Here is a 19,837-nt window from a genome sequence, read left to right as displayed (position 1 = left end):
TCTCTCAGGTGTGTGGGCCTCACCTCTCTCTCAGGTGTGTGGGCCTCACCTCTCTCAGGTGTGTGGGCCTCACCTCTCTCAGGTGTGTGGGCCTCACCTCTCTCTCAGGTTTGTGCGGCTCCATCAGAGAGACGGGCTCTCCCTGCCGCACCAGCAGCACCTGGGAGTCGCCCAGCCAGCCCACATGCAGCCAATCACCATCCAGCAGCACCGCCACACCCGTACTGCCACTGCGCAAACGCTGCAGAGAGAGAGACATTATACACACTCACACACACTCACACACTATATACACACTCACACACACTCTATACACATTATACACTCTCACACACATTATACACACTCACACACACTCACACACTATATACACACTCTCACACACACTCTCACACACACATTATACACACACTCACACACACTCACACACATTATACACACTCACACACATTATACACACACTCACACACACACATTATACACACACTCACACACACTCACACACATTATACACACTCACACACATTATACACACACTCACACACACTCACACACATTATACACACTCACACACATTATACACACACTCACACACACATTATACACACTCACACACACTCTCACACACATTATACACACTCTCACACACACGCTCACACATTCACACACACACACACTCACACACATTATACACACACTCACACACATTATACACACACACACACACTCTCTCACACACATTATACACACACTCACACACACTCTCACACACATTATACACACACTCACACACACTCTCACACACATTATACACACACTCACACACACTCTCACACACATTATACACACACTCACACACACTCTCACACACATTATACACACACACACACTCTCTCACACACATTATACACACACTCACACACACTCTCACACACATTATACACACACACACACTCTCACACACATTATACACACACACACACTCTCACACATTATACACACACACACACTCTCACACACATTATACACACACACACACACACACTCTCACACACATACACACTCTCACACACATTATACACACTCACACACACTCACACACATTATACACACACACACACTCTCACACACATTATACACACTCACACACACTCTCACACACATTATACACACACACACACTCTCACACACATTATACACACACACACACTCTCACACACATTATACACACACTCACACACACTCTCACACACATACACACACACACACTCACACACATTATACACACACACACTCTCACACACATTATACACACACACTCACTATACACACACACACACACACACTCACACACACACACACACACACTATACACACACACACACATACACACACACATTATACACACACTCACACACATTATACACACACTCACACACACTCTCACACACATTATACACACACTCACACACACTCTCACACACATTATACACACACACACACTCTCTCACACACATTATACACACACTCACACACTCTCACACACATTATACACACACACACACTCACACACATTATACACACACACACACTCTCACACACATTATACACACACACACACTCTCACACACATTATACACACACACACACACACTCTCACACACATTATACACACTCACACACACTCTCACACACATTATACACACTCACACACACTCACACACATTATACACACACACACACACTCTCACACACATTATACACACTCACACACACTCTCACACACATTATACACACACACACACTCTCACACACATTATACACACACTCACACACACTCTCACACACATTATACACACACACACACTCTCACACACATTATACACACTCACACACACTCTCACACACATTATACACACTCACACACACTCACACACATTATACACACACACACACTCTCACACACATTATACACACTCACACACACTCTCACACACATTATACACACACACACACTCTCACACACATTATACACACACACACACACTCTCACACACATTATACACACACTCACACACACTCTCACACACATTATACACACTCTCACACACATTATACACACACACACTCTCACACACATTATACACACACACTCACTATACACACACACACACACACACACACACTATACACACACACACACATACACACACACATTATACACACACTCACACACATTATACACACACTCACACACACTCTCACACACATTATACACACACTCACACACACTCTCACACACATTATACACACACTCTCACACACATTATACACACACACACACACATATACACACACACACACACACATTATACACACATTACACACACACGCACTCACACTCACACACATTATACACACACACACACACACACACATTATACACACACACACACACTCTCACACACATTATACACACACACACACACTATACACATACACACACACACACTATACACATTATACACACACACACTCACACACACTATACACACTCTCACACATTATACACACACACTCACACACACACTATACACACACACACACACACACATTATACACACACTATACACACACACTCACACTATACACACACACACACATTATACACACTCACACACACACACACACACACTCACACCCTCACACACTCACTCACACACACATTACACACACTATACACACACACACATACACACACACACACATTATGGTACAGACCCAGGTGTGCTACTGACACAGGTGCGGTACAGACCCAGGTGTGGTACAGATATGTGCGGTACAGACACAGGTGAGGTACAGACATGTGCGGTACAGACCCAGGTGAGGTACAGATGCAGGTGCAGTACAGACGGGTACAGTACAGACAGGTGAGGTAGACGCAGGTGAGGTACAGACAGGTGCGGTACAGACCCAGGTGAGGTACAGACCCAGGTGCAGTACAGACCCAGGTGCAGTACAGACAGGTATAGTACAGACAGGTGAGGCAGACGCAGGTGAGATACAGACAGGTGAGGTACAGACGCAGGTGAGATACAGACAGGTGAGGTACAGACGCAGGTGAGATACAGACAGGTGAGGTACAGACAGGTGAGATACAGACAGGTGCGGTACAGACAGGTGAGGTAGATGCACCTCTCTCTGGGCTTTCTGGCGGAACATGTCGTCTGTGTGCTTGAAGGCTCTCTTTAAGGCCCCGCCCGGGTCCCTCTTCAGGTCGTCATGGTTACCGAGCGCCACGTGCAGGTGAGTGGCAGCGTACGCGGCCGCGTCCACCCCGCCATGCCCGTCAAACACCGCAAAGTACCCACGATGCACTCCGTCCTGTGGGGCAGAGGTCACGCCTTCAGCCAATCAGAATGCCAGGGGAATGGACGATGACAAATACCACAAAAAAATTGAAAAGCAAATCTCATGGGGATCCATGCTCACGCTCCTTCAGACGCTCGGGCCCCGGGGAGCCTCTGGGTCTGTGGACTTTTGTTTTCACTTTAGGTCACCCAGGTAACCAGGTGATGCAAGGTAACTCTGTAATCAACTGTTCTAATTGATTGTAACAACAAAATTCAGCAGACCCAGTAGCTTTCCAGGACCAGGGTTGGAGACCACCGATGAAAGAAGGTGTGTGGTGGAGTGGTGTGTGTGTTAGCATACTGTAGCCTAGCGTGGACAGTGTGTTAGCATACTGTAGCCTAGCATGGTCAGTGTGTTAGCATACTGTAGCCTAGCGTGGTCAGTGTGTTAGCATACTGTAGCCTAGCGTGGTGTGTGTGTTAGCATTGCGCAGAGTAGCATGTTTGTTAGTGTAGCGTGGTATGTGTGTTAGCGTAGCGCAGAGTAGCGTGTGTGTTAGCATAGCCTGGTGTGTGTGTTAGCGAAGCACAGAGTAGCATGTGTGTTAGCATTGTGTAGCGTAGCGTAGCGCAGCCTGACCTGCAGGCCGAACAGCGGGCTGAACTCGCTCAGGGTCACGTGACGGTCCTCCATCTTGCGCCGCGTGTTGCGGATGGCGTGGGCGGAGGTCCAGAGAGGGCGGGAGGGGCCTGGCGAGGGGGCGGGGCTTCTCTGGGCCCAGGCGAACACCACCTCCCTCAACTTATTAAAGAAACAACGCTGGAGCCGCACAGAGAAGAGCACTGCAGAGAGAGAGAGGGGGAGAGAGAGAGAGAGAGAGGGAGAGAGAGGGGGAGAGAGAGAGAGAGAGAGAGAGAGGAGAGAGAGAGAGAGAGAGAGAGGGGGAGGGAGAGAGAGAGGGGAGGGAGAGAGAGAGAGAGGGGGAGAGAGAGGGGGAGGGGGAGAGAGAGGGGGAGAGAGAGAGAGAGAGAGAGAGAGAGAGGGTAATGTCCTACTGATCGGAGATTTAAATGCCAGAACAGGATCAGAGAATGATATTGTGGATTCTGCTGGCAACAGCCATATTTTCAGAACATCCTCTGTCTACCTTAACCCCACCACTACCCAAAGAAACAGTCTTGATTATACTGCAAACAAAAATGGCAAAGAGTTAGTGCACCTCTGTCGATCCTTAGGTCTGCACATGCTTAATGGAAGGATCAGAGGGGACTCTTTAGGGAGGTTCACTTGTTGTTCAGCTCCTGGGGCTAGTGTAGTCGATTATGCAATCACTGACATGGACCCCTCCTTCATTAGTGCACCACTTTCTGATCACTGTCAGATAAATGTGTACTTAAAAAGAAATGGACAAAAGATAGCCAAAGAACCCGAGCCCTGCAAAACATTTCAGCTGAACAAACCGTTCGAATGGGCTCATTACATTACATTATTGGCATTTGGCAGACGCTCTTATCCAGAGCGACGTACAAAAAAGTGCATACCCATAACCAGGGATAAGTTCGCTGAAAGACCCTAGAGGGAAGTACAATTTCAACTGCTACCTGTACAACAAAGATAAGGACATGGGCCATTTTTTTTTTTTTTTCTTTTTTTTTTTTTTAAACAAACAAACAAACAAAGCAAAAGTGACCAAAGTTAACTATCCAAACACTGCTTACCTAGCCAACTAAAAATACCGATACACAAAGCAAGTCACAGAGACAACAATTAAGGTTCACAGGGAGGTAGGGAGGGATGGGGAGAGGTGCTGCTTGAAGAGGTGTGTCTTCAGCTTGCGCTTGAAGGTGGGAAGAGATTCTATAGTTCTGACCTCAACGGGGAGTTCGTTCCACCACCGTGGAGCCAGAACAGACAGTAGTCGTGAGCGTGAGGTGGAGGTTCTGAGAGGGGGAGGTGCCAAGCGGCCTGTGGAGGCTGAACGAAGAGGTCTGACAGGGGTGTAGGGTCTGATGATTTTTTGCAGATAAGCTGGGGAAGACCCTTTAACTGCTTGGAAGGCTAGCACCAATGTTTTGAATTTGATGCGAGCCATGACAGGCAGCCAGTGGAGGGAAGTAAGCAGGGGGGTGACGTGTGAGAATTTGGGAAGGTTGAAGACCAGACGAGCTGCTGCATTCTGGATGAGTTGGAGGGGGCTGATGGCGGATGCTGGGAGGCCAGCCAAGAGGGAATTGCAGTAGTACAGGCGGGACAGAACCATCGCTTGGACCAGGAGCTGGGTCGAGTAGGGGGTGAGAACCTGCAAGACCGGGTCACCGCCGCAATGTTCTCGGAAAGGGACAGTCTGCTGTCCATCACCACGCCGAGGTTCCTTGCACTGGGTGACGGCGTGAGTGTGGTATCCCCGAGGGAAATGGAGAGATCCAGATGGGGAGAGGTATTAGCAGGGATGAATATCATTTCAGTTTTACCTGGGTTGAGCTTTAGATGGTGGTTGTCCATCCAGCTCTGGATGTCCCTCAGGCAAGCAGAGATACGGGCTGAAACCTGCGTATCAGACGGCGGGAACGAGACGAAGAGTTGGGTATCGTCCGCGTAGCAGTGGTAGGATAGCCCATGTGCAGTGATCACAGGGCCAAGGGAGCGAGTGTAAAGAGAAAAAAGAAGTGGGCCAAGGACTGAGCCCTGGGGAACTCCTGTGGCGAGGGGCCGAGGTGTCGATACCGAACCAGCCCAGGCAACCTGGAAGGAGCGACCAGAGAGGTAGGACTCAATCCAGTCCAGGGCTGTGCCACAGATGCCTGTTGCTGACAGGGCAGACAGGAGGATGGAGTGATCCACAGTGTCGAAGGCAGCAGAGAGATCTAGAAGAATGAGGACAGAGGAGAGGGAGGCTGCTCGTGCGGCATGGAGTGACTCACTGACGGAGAGGAGCGCAGTCTCTGTCGAGTGGCCCGATCTGAAGCCAGACTGATGGGGGTCTAGCAGGTTGTTGTTAGAAAAGAAGGAAGAAAGTTGAGTAGAAGCGGCTCGTTCTATAGTTTTAGAAAGGAAAGGAAGAAGAGATACCGGGCGGTAGTTCTGGATGATATAGGGATCCAGGGTAGGCTTTTTTAGCAGCGGAGTGATGTGGGCCCTCTTGGAGGATGCTGGAAAACAGCCGGAAGACAGGGAGGAGTTGACAAGGGAGGTGACAAATGGGAGAATGTCAGGTGTGATAGTTTGGAGAAGAGAATAGGGGATAGGGTCAAGGGCACAGGTTGTAGGGCGGTGGCAGAGCAGGAGTTGAGAAACGGCTCATGACAGTGATGTAAAATTTAAGTTCACCAGAGACTACTAACCTTCTTAACAACTTTCTCTCAAAAACATTCCTACCAAACTAATCTGGCATAAATATGGCTGTAACCCAAATTAGAAATCAGCCAACAAAGCAGGTCTCAAAAACAAAAGTCAGAAATCTGGCCTGAGACCCCAAAAAGAAACATGGTTTGATGAGGACTGCAGAAGTGTCAGAAAAAAATTAAGACGCTTGTCCAACCAAAAACATGAACCACACAATTTGGAAAATCGTCAAAACTACACTGAAACACTGAGAGAATATGAAAAGATTTTAAGACACAAAAAATGTAATCATTATAATCAAACCCTCAGAGAAATTGAGGATTCTATTGAAAAAAATCAGTTCTGGGAACAATGGAACAAATTTAGCAACAGGAGCACACAAAATCTCGCTATACAAGACTGTAATACCTGGAAAACACATTTTGAAAACAAATATCACCAAACAATCTCAATCTGCAACAGAACAAAATCAAAGAAAATCTAGAATAAATTATAAAAAACAATCAGAACCCACTTGACTACCAAATCTCAATTAAAGAATTAGAAGACCAAATTAAAAAAAAACTGAAACCAAGAAAAGCTTGTGGTCATGACAGCATCAGGATAGAGATGCTTAAACACAGCACCGCTGAGCTGCAGCTGGCCCTGCTCAAATTGTTCAATCTCGTTCTCCAAGCTGGCTGCTTCCCTGAGAACTTGAGCTGGGGGCTTATTTCCCCAATACACAAGAGTGGAGACAAACTAGACCCAAATAACTACAGAGGCATTTGTGTAAGCAGTAATCTGGGGAAGGTTTTTTGCAGTATTATTAACGCCCGAATACTGGCCTTCCTTACCGAACACAATGTCTTGAGTAAAGGACAAATTGGCTTTCTACCAAATCACCGAACTACTGATCATATTTACACCCTACACACCCTAATTAATCAACATGTACAACGAACAAAAGAAAAAAATATTTTGCATGCTTTATTGATTTAAAAAACACATTTGATTCAATTTGGCAGGAAGGTTTATATTATAAAATTATCCAAAGCGGTGTAGGGGGTAAAGTATATGACATAATTTAATCAATTTATACAAATAATAAATGCAGAATAAAAATTGGCAATAAAAGGACTGATATCTTCAGTCAAGGGCGAGGGGTTAGGCAGGGATGTAACTTGTCCCCTACTCTATTTAATATCTATATAAATGAGTTAGCGGCGTTATTGGAACAATCTACAGCCCCTGGCCTAACACGAAACAAGATGGAAGTTAAATTCCTCCTCTATGCAGATGACCTGGTGCTGCTGTCACCCACTGAACAGGGGCTACAGCAGCATCTGGACCTGCTAGAGCAGTACTGCCAGAACTGGGCCCTGACAGTAAACCATAAAAAAATCTAAAATAATGATCTTGCAAAAAAGGGCAAGATCTCAGGAAAGCAGACACGTTCAGTCTAGGAAACACCACCCTAGAACACGCCCTGTCCTATAATTACCTGGGTCTGAAAATTAGTGCCTCAGGAAACTTTGGTCTGGCAGTGAATTCACTGAAAGAAAAGGTCTGCAGAGCCTTCTATGCAATCAGAAAAAAAATTCTTCCAGATTGACATTCCAATCACAATCTGGTCAAAAATATTTGACAGTGTAATCCTGCCAATTGCCTTGTATGGAAGTGAAGTATGGGGTCCACTCAGTCAACAGGACTACATAAGATGGGAGTAGCATCCAACTGAAGCCCAACATGCAGAATTCTGCAGAACAATTTTAAACATCCAACAAAAAACACCAAACAATGCATGCAGGGCTGAATTAGGACGATTCCCATTGATTATAAACATACAAAAAAGGTCACTCAAATTCTGGATGCATCTGAAATCAAGTCCCAAAACAACACTGCAGTTCCATGCATTTCAAACCCAAGAGCTGAACCCTGAAAAGAGTCCACTAAGTCAGATGGTACTGAGACTAACTAATCATCTCACACCTAACAAGAACATCTCTCAGGCCAGCACTGCTTCACAAACACAAATCAGAATAAGCCAAATTGCTAAACAAAATAAAACCATTTATCTGGAATATTGGAACAACCAAACCAAAACACAAAACAAGCTTACTTGCTACCCTAAAACGAGAATACAAATTGGCTGAATATCTTGTGACTGTCTGAGATATGAAGCAGAGACGACTCCTTACCAAGTACAGACTCAGTGACCACAACCTAGCCATTGAAAAAGGTAGAAAATATGTGTCTGAATGTCACATACTCAGAGACAGTGAGTGAGAAAACAAACATACAATTCTACAATATACAAAAAACACACACACATATTGACATATAATTTACTTGTTATATAAACTTATTATTAGATTACCTTATAATTAGTATGTTAGAACAATTTGTATCTAATTATATGTATGTGTGTATGTATGTGTATATACGTGTGTATGTATATGCATGTGCATGTATGTGTGTATATACAGTCAGGTCCATAAATATTGGGACAGACACAATTCTCATCTTTTTGGCTCTATACACCACCACAATGGATTTGAAATGAAACGAACAAGATGTGCTTTAACTGCAGACTTTCAGCTTGAATTTGAGGGTATTTACATCCAAATCAGGTGAACGGTGTAGGAATTACAACAGTTTCTCTATGTGCCTCCCACTTTTTAAGGGACCAAAAGTAATGGGACAAACTAACAATCATAAATCAAACTTTCACTTTTTAATACTTGGTTGCAAATCCTTTGCAGTCAATTACAGCCTGAAGTCTGGAACGCATAGACATCACCAGACGCTGGGTTTCATCCCTGGTGATGCTCTGCCAGGCCTCTACTGCAACTGTCTTCAGTTCCTGCTTGTTCTTGGGGCATTTTCCCTTCAGTTTTGTCTTCAGCAAGTGAAATGCATGTTCAATCGGATTCAGGTCAGGTTGACTTTTTACATTACATTATTGGCATTTGGCAGACGCTCTTATCCAGAGCGACGTACAGTTGATTAGACTAAGCAGGAGACAATCCTCCCCTGGAGCAATGCAGGGTTAAGGGCCTTGCTCAAGGGCCCAACGGCTGTGCGGACCTTGCGTGTCCCAGTCATTTACCTTAACCACTACGCTACAGGCCGACTTGGCCATTTCATAACATTCCACTTCTTTGCCTTAAAAAAACTCTTTGGTTGCTTTCGCAGTATGCTTCGGGTCATTGTCCATCTGCACTGTGAAGCGCCGTCCAATGAGTTCTGAAGCATTTGGCTGAATATGAGCAGGTAATATTGCCCGAAACACTTCAGAATTCATCCTGATGCTTTTGTCAGCAGTCACATCATCAATAAATACAAGGGAACCAGTTCCATTGGCAGCCATACATGCCCACACCATGACACTACCACCACCATGCTTCACTGATGAGGTGGTATGTTTTGGATCATGAGCAGTTCCTTTCCTTCTCCATACTCTTCTCTTCCCATCATTCTGGTTCAAGTTGATCTTCGTCTCATCTGTCCATAGGATGTTGTTCCAGAACTGTAAAGGCTTTTTTAGATGTTGTTTGGCAAACTCTAATCTGGTCTTCCTGTTTTTGAGGCTCACCAATGGTTTACATCTTGTGGTGAACCCTCTGTATTCACTCTGGTGAAGTCTTCTCTTGATTGTTGACTTTGACACACATACACCTACCTCCTGGAGAGTGTTCTTGATCTGGCCAACTGTTGTGAAGGGGTTTTTCTTCACCAGGGAAAGAATTCTTCTGTCATTTGCCACAGTTATTTTCCGTGGTCTTCCGGGTCTTTTGGTGTTGCTGAGCTCACCAGTGCATTCTTTCTTTTTAAGAATGCTCTAAACAGTTGATTTGGCCACACCTATGTTTTTGCTATCTCTCTGATGGGTTTGTTTTGATTTTTCAGCCTAATGATGGCTTGCTTCACTGATAGTGACAGCTCTTTGGATCTCATATTGAGAGTTGACAGCAACAGATTCCAAATGTAAATAGCACGCTTGAAATGAACTCTAGACCTTTTATCTGCTCCTTGTAAATGAGATAATGAGGGAATAACACACACCTGGCCATAGAACACCTGAGCAGCCAATTGTCCCATTACTTTTGGTCCCTTAAAAAGTGGGAGGCACATATAGAAACTGTTGTAATTCCTACACACCTCACGTTCACCTGATTTGGATGTAAATACCCTCAAATTAAAGCTGAAAGTCTCCTTTACTGCTCTACTCATATTCAGCCAAATGCTTCAGAACTCATTGGACGGCGCTTCACAGTGCAGATGGACAATGACCCGAAGCATACTGCGAAAGCAACCAAAGAGTTTTTTAAGGCAAAGAAGTGGAATGTTATGCAATGGCCAAGTCAATCACCTGACCTGAATCCGATTGAACATGCATTTCACTTGCTGAAGACAAAACTGAAGGGAAAATACCCCAAGAACAAGCAGGAACTGAAGACAGTTGCAGTAGAGGCCTGGCAGAGCATCACCAGGGATGAAACCCAGCGTCTGGTGATGTCTATGCGTTCCAGGCTGTAATTGACTGCAAAGGATTTGCAACCAAGTATTAAAAAGTGAAAGTTTGGTTTATGATTGTTAGTTTGTCCCATTACTTTTGGTCCCTTAAAAAGTGGGAGGCACATATAGAAACTGTTGTAATTCCTACACCGTTCACCTGATTTGGATGTAAATGCCCTCAAATTAAAGCTGAAAGTCTGCAGTTAAAGCACATCTTGTTCGTTTCATTTCAAATCCATTGTGGTGGTGTATAGAGCCAAAAAGATGAGAATTGTGTCGATGTCCCAATATTTATGGACCTGACTGTATCTGTATATGTATATGTATATGTATATAATTATATTGCTTTAACCTCTCCCTTCTCTGATTTCTCCATCTCACTAGGGGATACCACAGTGACCTCATCCCCTAGTGCAAGAAACCTTGGAGTGGTGATGGACAACAGGCTATTCTTCTCCAAGAACATCGCTACGGTGACCCGGGCGTGCAGGTTCTTCCTGTACAACATCCGGAGAATCCGACCCTTTCTCACCACCTACTCCACTCAGCTCCTTGTTCAAGCAATGGTCCTGTCCCGCCTGGACTATTGCAATTCTCTGCTGGCTGGCCTTCCAGCATCTGCCATCAGACCCCTACAACTCATCCAGAATGCTGCAGCCCGTCTGGTATTCAATGTTCCCAGACATTCACATGTCACCCCCCTGCTCAGCAACCTCCACTGGCTGCCCGTTTTGGCTCGCATCAAATTTAAATCTTTGGTGCTCGCATACCAGGCAGTTAAAGGATCAGCCCCTGTATATAGTCAATCCCTTATCAAGACCAATACACCAGCAAGACTCCTCTGTTCTGCCACTTTGTGCCATCTGGCGCCTCCCCCTCGCCACACCTGCACTTCACGCTCTGCTGTCTGTCCTGGTCCCACGGTGGTGGAATGACCTCCCGGTGGATGTCAGAAGGGCAGAGTCTCTGACCTCCTTCAAGCGCAGACTGAAGACCCATCTCTTCAGGCTACACCTTTCCCTCCCCAACTCACAATCACCGTGATTAGCCTAGACCGTAATGGCACTTATGTATAGATATCGTTACTTGTACAGGTATTGTTGTTTTTATTGGCTGTTGTATTGTTGTATTCTAGCTGCCAACTGTGGTATGCTAGTTTGAAAGTTGATTGTACTCTTCAAGGGTTCTGAATTTCTGTATGTTTCCACTAGGACTCGGAACAGTACTGTCCTCTCAGGTCCACTTTTGCACTTGTTCTTGTGTTTGATTTGCACTTTGTTGTACGTCGCTCTGGATAAGAGCGTCTGCTAAATGCCACGTAATGTAATGTAATGTATTATTGTGTTAATTATTATCCTGTTTTTATATCTAATGATATTACTGTGTTATTTTCATCTGTTTAACATGCTTTGGCAATACAAATGCAAATTTTGTCATGCCAATAAAGCAATTTGAATTTGAATTTGAATTTGAGAGAGAGAGGAGAGAGAGAGAGAGAGCGAGGAGAGAGAGGAGGGGAGGAGTGGGGGAGAGAGAGAGAGGAGGGGAGGAGTGGGGGAGAGAGAGAGAGAGAGAGAGGAGAGGGAGGGAGGGGGAGAGAGAGAGAGAGAGGGGGAAGGAGAGGGGAGGGGAGGGAAGGAGAGGGGAGAGAGGAAGAGGGGGAGGGGGTGAGAGAAAGAGCGAGAGAGGAGAGAGAGGAAAAGGGAGGAGAAGGAATACCACTGTCCTGAGTTTTAGAAATTTATAATGAGAAATACATTTGAAATTAAATTTCTAAAACATACATGCATCTTCGCAACTCCTGACCAACATCATCTATATTTATCTATCAGAAAAGCAGGTTTGAGTGCAGTTCCAGATTTGTCCACTAGAGGTCAGCCACACCCCGCTTCTCAGGCCTTCCCCAGACAAAATGGCTCTGTGGTTGGACTGCACGTCGGCCATGAGCACAGTCTGCAACGAGGTTACAGCTGGATCAAGACGGAGCTGTTAACTCTCCGGTCAGTCAGAAATACACTATACACTATACAGAGAGAGAGTGTGTGTGTGTGTGTGTGTGTGTGTGTGAGAGAGTGAATGAATGAGTGAGAGTGTGTGTGTGTGTGTGTGTGTGTGTGTGTGTGAGAGAGTGTGTGTGTGTGTGTGTGTGTGTGTGTGCGCTCAGGGGGCCTGCTGTGCAGAGATGTGCACTGTAGTGATAACATTAGCTGCAGCATTAGCATTAGCTGTAGTGATAACATTAGCTGCAGCATTAGCATTAGCTGTAGCGATAGCATTACCATTAGCATTAGCTGTAGTGATAGCATTAGCTGCAGCATTAGCATTAGCTGTAGTGATAACATTAGCTGCAGCATTAGCTGTAGTGATAACATTAGCTGCAGCATTAGCATTAGCTGTAGTGATAGCATTAGCTGCAGCATTAGCTGTAGCGATAGCATTAGCTGTTGCGCTGGATTCCCCCGAGCACAGGGTGCAGCACAAGGCTGGCTGTGTTCAGCAGGGGGAGCGTGGCTAATGGGCCCTCAGTCAGCCTGCTAATTATGCTAACGAGCTCCTGCTATAAACAGAGCCGCCTGGTGACCCAGAAAATTATGCTCATGAGCCGCTGTACTAACGAGAGTGGTCTGATCAGCCAGCTAATTTGCAATTAACCTGATACAGCCAGGTACACCATGTGACAGGAAGTACAGCCCCCCAGGAAGTTGGGCGTTCTGTTCCTGAGCACTGGCACAAATAAAGTTTGACTAAAGTGTAACTAACTTTAGCGTAGCATGGTGAGTGCTTTGCCTACATACAGTAAGGGCAGGAACACTCACACAGGCCATCCTGCTCCTGGTCTGGGGCCGGCTGGTAGGGGGTGAGGTCACTCTTCAGGAGCTCCAGCAGTGCAGCATGGGATAGCGCTGAGCTCAGGGGAGCGGGGGCGTTCCTGCAGGAGGAGGGCACCATATGACATCATCACATCACAACATCATCTCCACATCATTGCCACTGGCCCGTTTCAAGTTTAATACATATTGAAACTCTTCAGGGCTCCTGAGGGGTGGGGCATTTGGATTTGAGAACTCCAGCTCTCCTGCGTCTGTGTGGTACAGGTATGTGGTTCAGGTATGTGGTTCAGGTGTGTGGTACAGGTATGTGGTTCAGGTGCGTGGTACAGGTATGTGGTTCAGGTGTGTGGTACAGGTATGTGGTTCAGGTATGTGGTTCAGGTGCGTGGTACAGGTATGTGGTTCAGGTGCGTGGTACAGGCATGTGGTTCAGGTGCGTGGTACAGGTATGTGGTTCAGGTGTGCCGTACCAGTTCCAGCCTGACACAACCTGCCCTAACAAGCCGAGAACAACACACCCAACACACGGCAGTCTCCTCTGGAGGCTCAAACAGCTTTCATTTCAGACCCAGGCTTCCGCATACACACATCTTAGTTAAAGTTCATACCAGGCTTTTAATGGTTTTGATGAACCTCCACAGTGAAATCTTAAGGTTATTATAACGGTTCACAAAACTCAGTCTGCTTCAGGGTTTAGGTTCAGAAGGCAGCTGTCGAAACATTGCGTGATTCGTACATTAATGACATTTTCATTGTTTGGTTTTTCCAGAGAGTGCTGTCCGCATTTTTTCTTCATGATATTTTTTGGGATTTCGGCATCCAATTATGTAAATGAGGCAAATCCTTCAGCTTCATTATATATCATAAGCGCGCGCGCCGCTAACACACACACAGGCACTCATACACGCAGGGATTTGCACAATTGATTGCAGGAGAAAGTTTTAAATAAAGCCAAACATGAGGTCAAGCTGGGGTCGGAGGTCAGGGGTCAGGGAGAGAGGGGCAGCAGATGGGACATTCGGGCTCCCAGGAGGGGGCCGTCCGTCAGGCACCAGCCCCTCCCAGTATGGGGCAGAGTGGGCGGGGCCACAGGCAGCTGTTTGACTGGTCATCGAGCGGGAAGTCTCTGAACCAAAGTTCATCACAGACTACTTACAGAAGCTGAGGGTGCTGCAGTGGCAGGTGTGGATGCGCTGATGTTTTCTTGTTCAAAGGAAAGATTGTCAGTTTCCTAACTTCTTCTAGCTCCTAGAAGGAATATTAGTGTTGGAATGTCCTCAAAGATGGTGGACCTTGATACATTTCCGGTTCAGGAGAAAAATAAGCGCATTATAACGCATTATAACGTTTACAGCGTGGTTGATTATTATAACGCACTGTGTTTACAGCGTGGTTGCATATTATAACGCAATGTGTTTACAGTGTGGTTGCGTATTATAACGCAGTGTTTACAGTGTGGTTGAGTATTATAACGCACTGTGTTTACAGTGTGGTTGCGTATTATAACGCACTGTGTTTACAGCGTGGTTGCGTATAACGCACTGTGTTTACAGTGTGGTTGAGTATTATAACGCACTGTGTTTACAGTGTGGTTGAGTATTATAACACACTGTGTTTACAGTGTGGTTGCATATTATAAGCACTGTGTTTACAGCGTGGTTGAGTATTATAACGCACTGTGTTTACAGTGTGGTTGAGTATTATAACGCACTGTGTTTACAGTGTGGTTGAGTATTATAACGCACTGTGTTTACAGTGTGGTTGCATATTATAACGCACTGTTTACAGTGTGGTTGCGTATTATAACGCAGTGTTTACAGTGTGGTTGCGTATTATAACGCACTGTGTTTACAGCGTGGTTGCGTATTATAACGCACTGTGCTTACAGTGTGGTTGAGTATTATAACGCACTGTGTTTACAGCGTGGTTGCGTATTATAACGCACTGTGTTTACAGTGTGGTTGAGTATTATAACGCACTGTGTTTACAGTGTGGTTGAGTATTATAACGCACTGTGTTTACAGTGTGGTTGCGTATTATAACGCACTGTGTTTACAGTGTGGTTGAGTATTATAACGCACTGTGTTTACAGTGTGGTTGAGTATTATAACGCACTGTGTTTACAGCGTGGTTGAGTATTATAACGCACTGTGTTTACAGTGTGGTTGCGTATTATAACGCACTGTGTTTACAGTGTGGTTGTGTCTCAGACTCGGGCCTCAGAGAGAGGAGGGATTCTTCCTCTGAATGGACGCCCCTCCCCCACCGGAATGAGAGGAGTGGCTTGCCTTTCTTCTCAGCCATTCCGGCTGGATTCCTGAAATTCCCGGGAGTCTCCTAAATCTGGAGTTTGAGTTACCCTGCACCTTCCACCACCTCAGAGTTGCAACTAAACACATACACACACACACACACACACACACACACACACACTCTCCCACACACACAGAAATACACACACAACAACAAGACAGTAAACATGCCGCCGCTACACACAGACACTCACACTCACACTCACCCACTCACTCACTCACACACACACACACACACACACACACAACAAGACAGTAAACATGCCGCCGCTACACAGACAGACACTCACACTCACACACACACACACACACACACACAACAAGACAGTAAACATGCCGCCGCCACACACACACACACACACACACACACACACACTCTCTCTCTCTCTCTCTCTCACACACACACAGACACAGACACAGACAGACACACACACACACACACACACACACACACAGACACAGACACAGACCAATTGGCATGATCACATGACAGGACCGGGACAGCGCCCACTGAGAAAGCCCCCCCCCCCCCCACTACTGCAGAGAGAGAGAGAGAGAGAGGGGGTGTGGGGGAGATAGTGAGGGGGGAGAGAGAGAGCACAAGAGGGAGAAAGAGAGATAGTGAGACAGAGAAAGGGGAGAGAGAGAGAGAGAGAGAGAGAGAGAGAGAGAGAGAGAGAGAGAGAGAGAGAGGGACAGAGGGATAGGGACAGAGAGAGAATAGTTTCTTGCTACAGGGTTGCCAGTTGGCTTTTTAATGTTGCTCTGCCTGCAGAATGCTGTGCCACTTACAAGGGCTAACCGCTAACGAGAGCGCATCAGCACTAACTAGGGCTAACCGCTAACGAGAGCGCATCAGCACTAACTAGGGCTAACCGCTAATGAGAGCGCATCAGCACTAACTAGGGTTAACCGCTAATGAGAGCGCATCGGCACTAACTAGGGCTAACCGCTAATGAGAGCGTATCGGCACTAACTAGGGCTAACCGCTAACAAGGGCCAGAGGCGGTGTGCGGATGCGCCCGTTTCACTAATCTGAGGTGTGGCCCAGAATGAGCTATCCCACAATCCCCTGGCAGAACTCTGTCTCATGTGTGCGCTGTGAGCGGAGAGCGCAGTCAGGCCGGGAGAGCTGAGCGGAAACGGGCTCTGAAACACAGGAAGCAGAGAACAATAGGGGCGGCGCAGACAGGAAGTCAGCGCTTAGCCACAGACCGCGGGAGGAGGACTACAGAACACGCACCTCCCAACGTCACGCCGCGCAGAAACGGCCCGGCCGGCTGAGCCTCACTCACTCACTCACTCTCTCACTCTCTCACTCTCTCACTCTCTCACTCTCTCACTCTCTCACTCTCTCACTCACTCTCTCACTCACTCTCTCACTCTCTCACTCTCTCACTCTCTCACTCTCTCACTCTCTCACACACACCCTGCTACTCAATCTCAGAGCTGGAATGTGCAGAATGTCGCAAACATCAAACACGACTGCACACTGATAACCTCTCCACTGTGAGAACAGCCTGGCAGGTGGGGACATTAACCCCGCACACACACTGGAAACACCCTGGCCTCATCCTGAAGTGGAGAGTGTGTGTGTGTGTGTGTGTGTTCAGCCATAACCCCTCGCCAGGGCCATAACCCAGTATCTCCTGTGCAGGTAGGTGCAGGTGTGTCAGGTGCAAACATATATGGAGCAAACGAGGGACATATGTCACAACTGCACTCACACACACACACACACACACACACACACTCTCTCACACACACACACACGCACTCTCTCACACACACACACACACACACATACACACGCGCACTCTCACACACACACACACACGCACACTCACTCTCACTCTCACTCTCACTCTCACACACACACACACACACACACACACACACACACACACACACACACACACACACCCACCGTGCGTGCAGCAGTTGCAGGCCCAGCTCCAGGCTCTCCCCGTGGAGCTCCTCCAGGCTGACCCTGGCGCCGGTGCCGGTCGGCGTGACGGGCAGCGGGTCGTCCGGGCCCAGAGGCTCGGGGAACTCCTTCACGAACGCGTCCAGGAAGCGTCGCGCGCCCACAGCCTCCGCGCACATCCTGCCCGCTCACACACACACCGCCCAGAGGACGCTATGCTGCTGCACGCTGCTCCAGGGCTGCGGCCTCACCGCGGGGGAACTGCGGAGACAGGCCTTCCAGCACAAAACTAAAAACAAAACAATAACTCAGGACTCCAGGGGGCTATATGACATTACACTACATTTCATTCAGCAGACGCCTTTATCACAAAGCAGGATTACTTAGTTAGCCGGGTAAATACACGTATACAAGTAAAACCAGGTGTTTACCCACAAAGCACTGTATTTACTTCAGTCCATGTTCTGGTAGTGGGGGGGTTCTGAGTTTACTCAGTGCAGTTATCCAGCTAACTCAGTAATCCTGCTTCCTGATGCACCCCCCAGGGGTGGCTGTTCCCTCACGCCAAATTCGCATGTTTACTGTGTGCGTTTCATATCATTACAGTTAATTTCAAGTTACAATGTAAGATTTAGTTTGTAAAAAAAAAAAATGTATGTTCAAAGTCGGGAAAAACAATTAAACCTCCAGTGGAGACTTAGCACACAGCACACAGCACACGCACAAATTTACAGACAGTGTAGTCTTTCCTGGAAAAGTGCTTAGAGCAGCAACCTAAACAGATCCCCGTTGTCCACGGTCTGAACACATGCGTTACTCGTGAAGTCGTCCAGCTGCGAAATACAAGTTACCCTGGCGACACGGACCACATGCGCGGAAAGGCAACAGACGGCACATAACCGCTCATCTGAGGCCGTTTCATGTGCACTGATGAGCACATTTAATACGGCGCAGTCAGACACGCGTCAGACACAATAAACAATGCTTGGGGTTGCTTGTGCAACAGCGTAGCTTTCGCCATCTCTGATAGGCCGAAGCGGGTACGTGACTTCAAAGACTTTTTTCGCTGCGAACAGCAATGAATTCTAGCAATGCAAATATTTGAATAAGACTGAATCTTGGCTGGATTTTAACATATGATTTTACGGCAGATGCACTTCCTACCTTCACGTGGCTGTCCTTTGCAAAAGACCACGTATCCGCCAGTCAAATACACGCCGTTCCTCGCTCCGAGACTTCCACGCCCTCCCGCCGCTGCTCGGACCTCAGTCTTGCTCTCTTCCACCGTAGTCTGGCTACTGTAACGACGCGAAAATACTGACACGGTCCGCTCCTCTCAGCCAAATAATGTCTACTACAGTGCGCATGCTCAGTAGTGTTAGCCAGGCTCGACGATATTTTGATTGCTGCGCCCTCTGCTGGCCATGAACGACAGGACGAGGAGACTGCCATTACACTCACAGCCGGCAGATGGCGCCGTCGGCACGATCACCCCTTTGTGTTTGGTTGGCTCTGACTGGCTAAACAGGGTGGTTGAAAAAGAAATAAGGATTTAATTCAATACATATTTG

At 46.8% G+C, this 19,837-nt stretch overlaps 1 protein-coding gene across 1 annotated transcript in view; it reads right to left on the bottom strand.

Annotated features, from left to right (window-relative positions):
* ppm1f (protein phosphatase, Mg2+/Mn2+ dependent, 1F) overlaps positions 1-19,623 on the bottom strand; it is a 24,095-nt gene extending 4,472 nt beyond the window's left edge. Inside the window, exons 1-6 of the mRNA XM_061261751.1 lie at positions 19,431-19,623; positions 18,267-18,555; positions 14,013-14,125; positions 3,994-4,196; positions 3,196-3,384; positions 98-241 (exon numbers count right to left, since the gene is read on the bottom strand). Of these exons, the coding sequence (XP_061117735.1) occupies positions 98-241; positions 3,196-3,384; positions 3,994-4,196; positions 14,013-14,125; positions 18,267-18,445 (828 nt within the window). The 5' untranslated portion in view covers positions 18,446-18,555; positions 19,431-19,623. The remainder of the gene's footprint in view (positions 1-97; positions 242-3,195; positions 3,385-3,993; positions 4,197-14,012; positions 14,126-18,266; positions 18,556-19,430) is intronic.
* Between the last annotated feature and the right edge of the window lie 214 nt (positions 19,624-19,837).

This window comes from Conger conger, chromosome 11, assembly GCF_963514075.1.
Source record: "Conger conger chromosome 11, fConCon1.1, whole genome shotgun sequence".
Lineage (NCBI taxonomy): Eukaryota > Metazoa > Chordata > Actinopteri > Anguilliformes > Congridae > Conger > Conger conger.
This window is presented reverse-complemented; position numbering and strand designations above follow the sequence as displayed.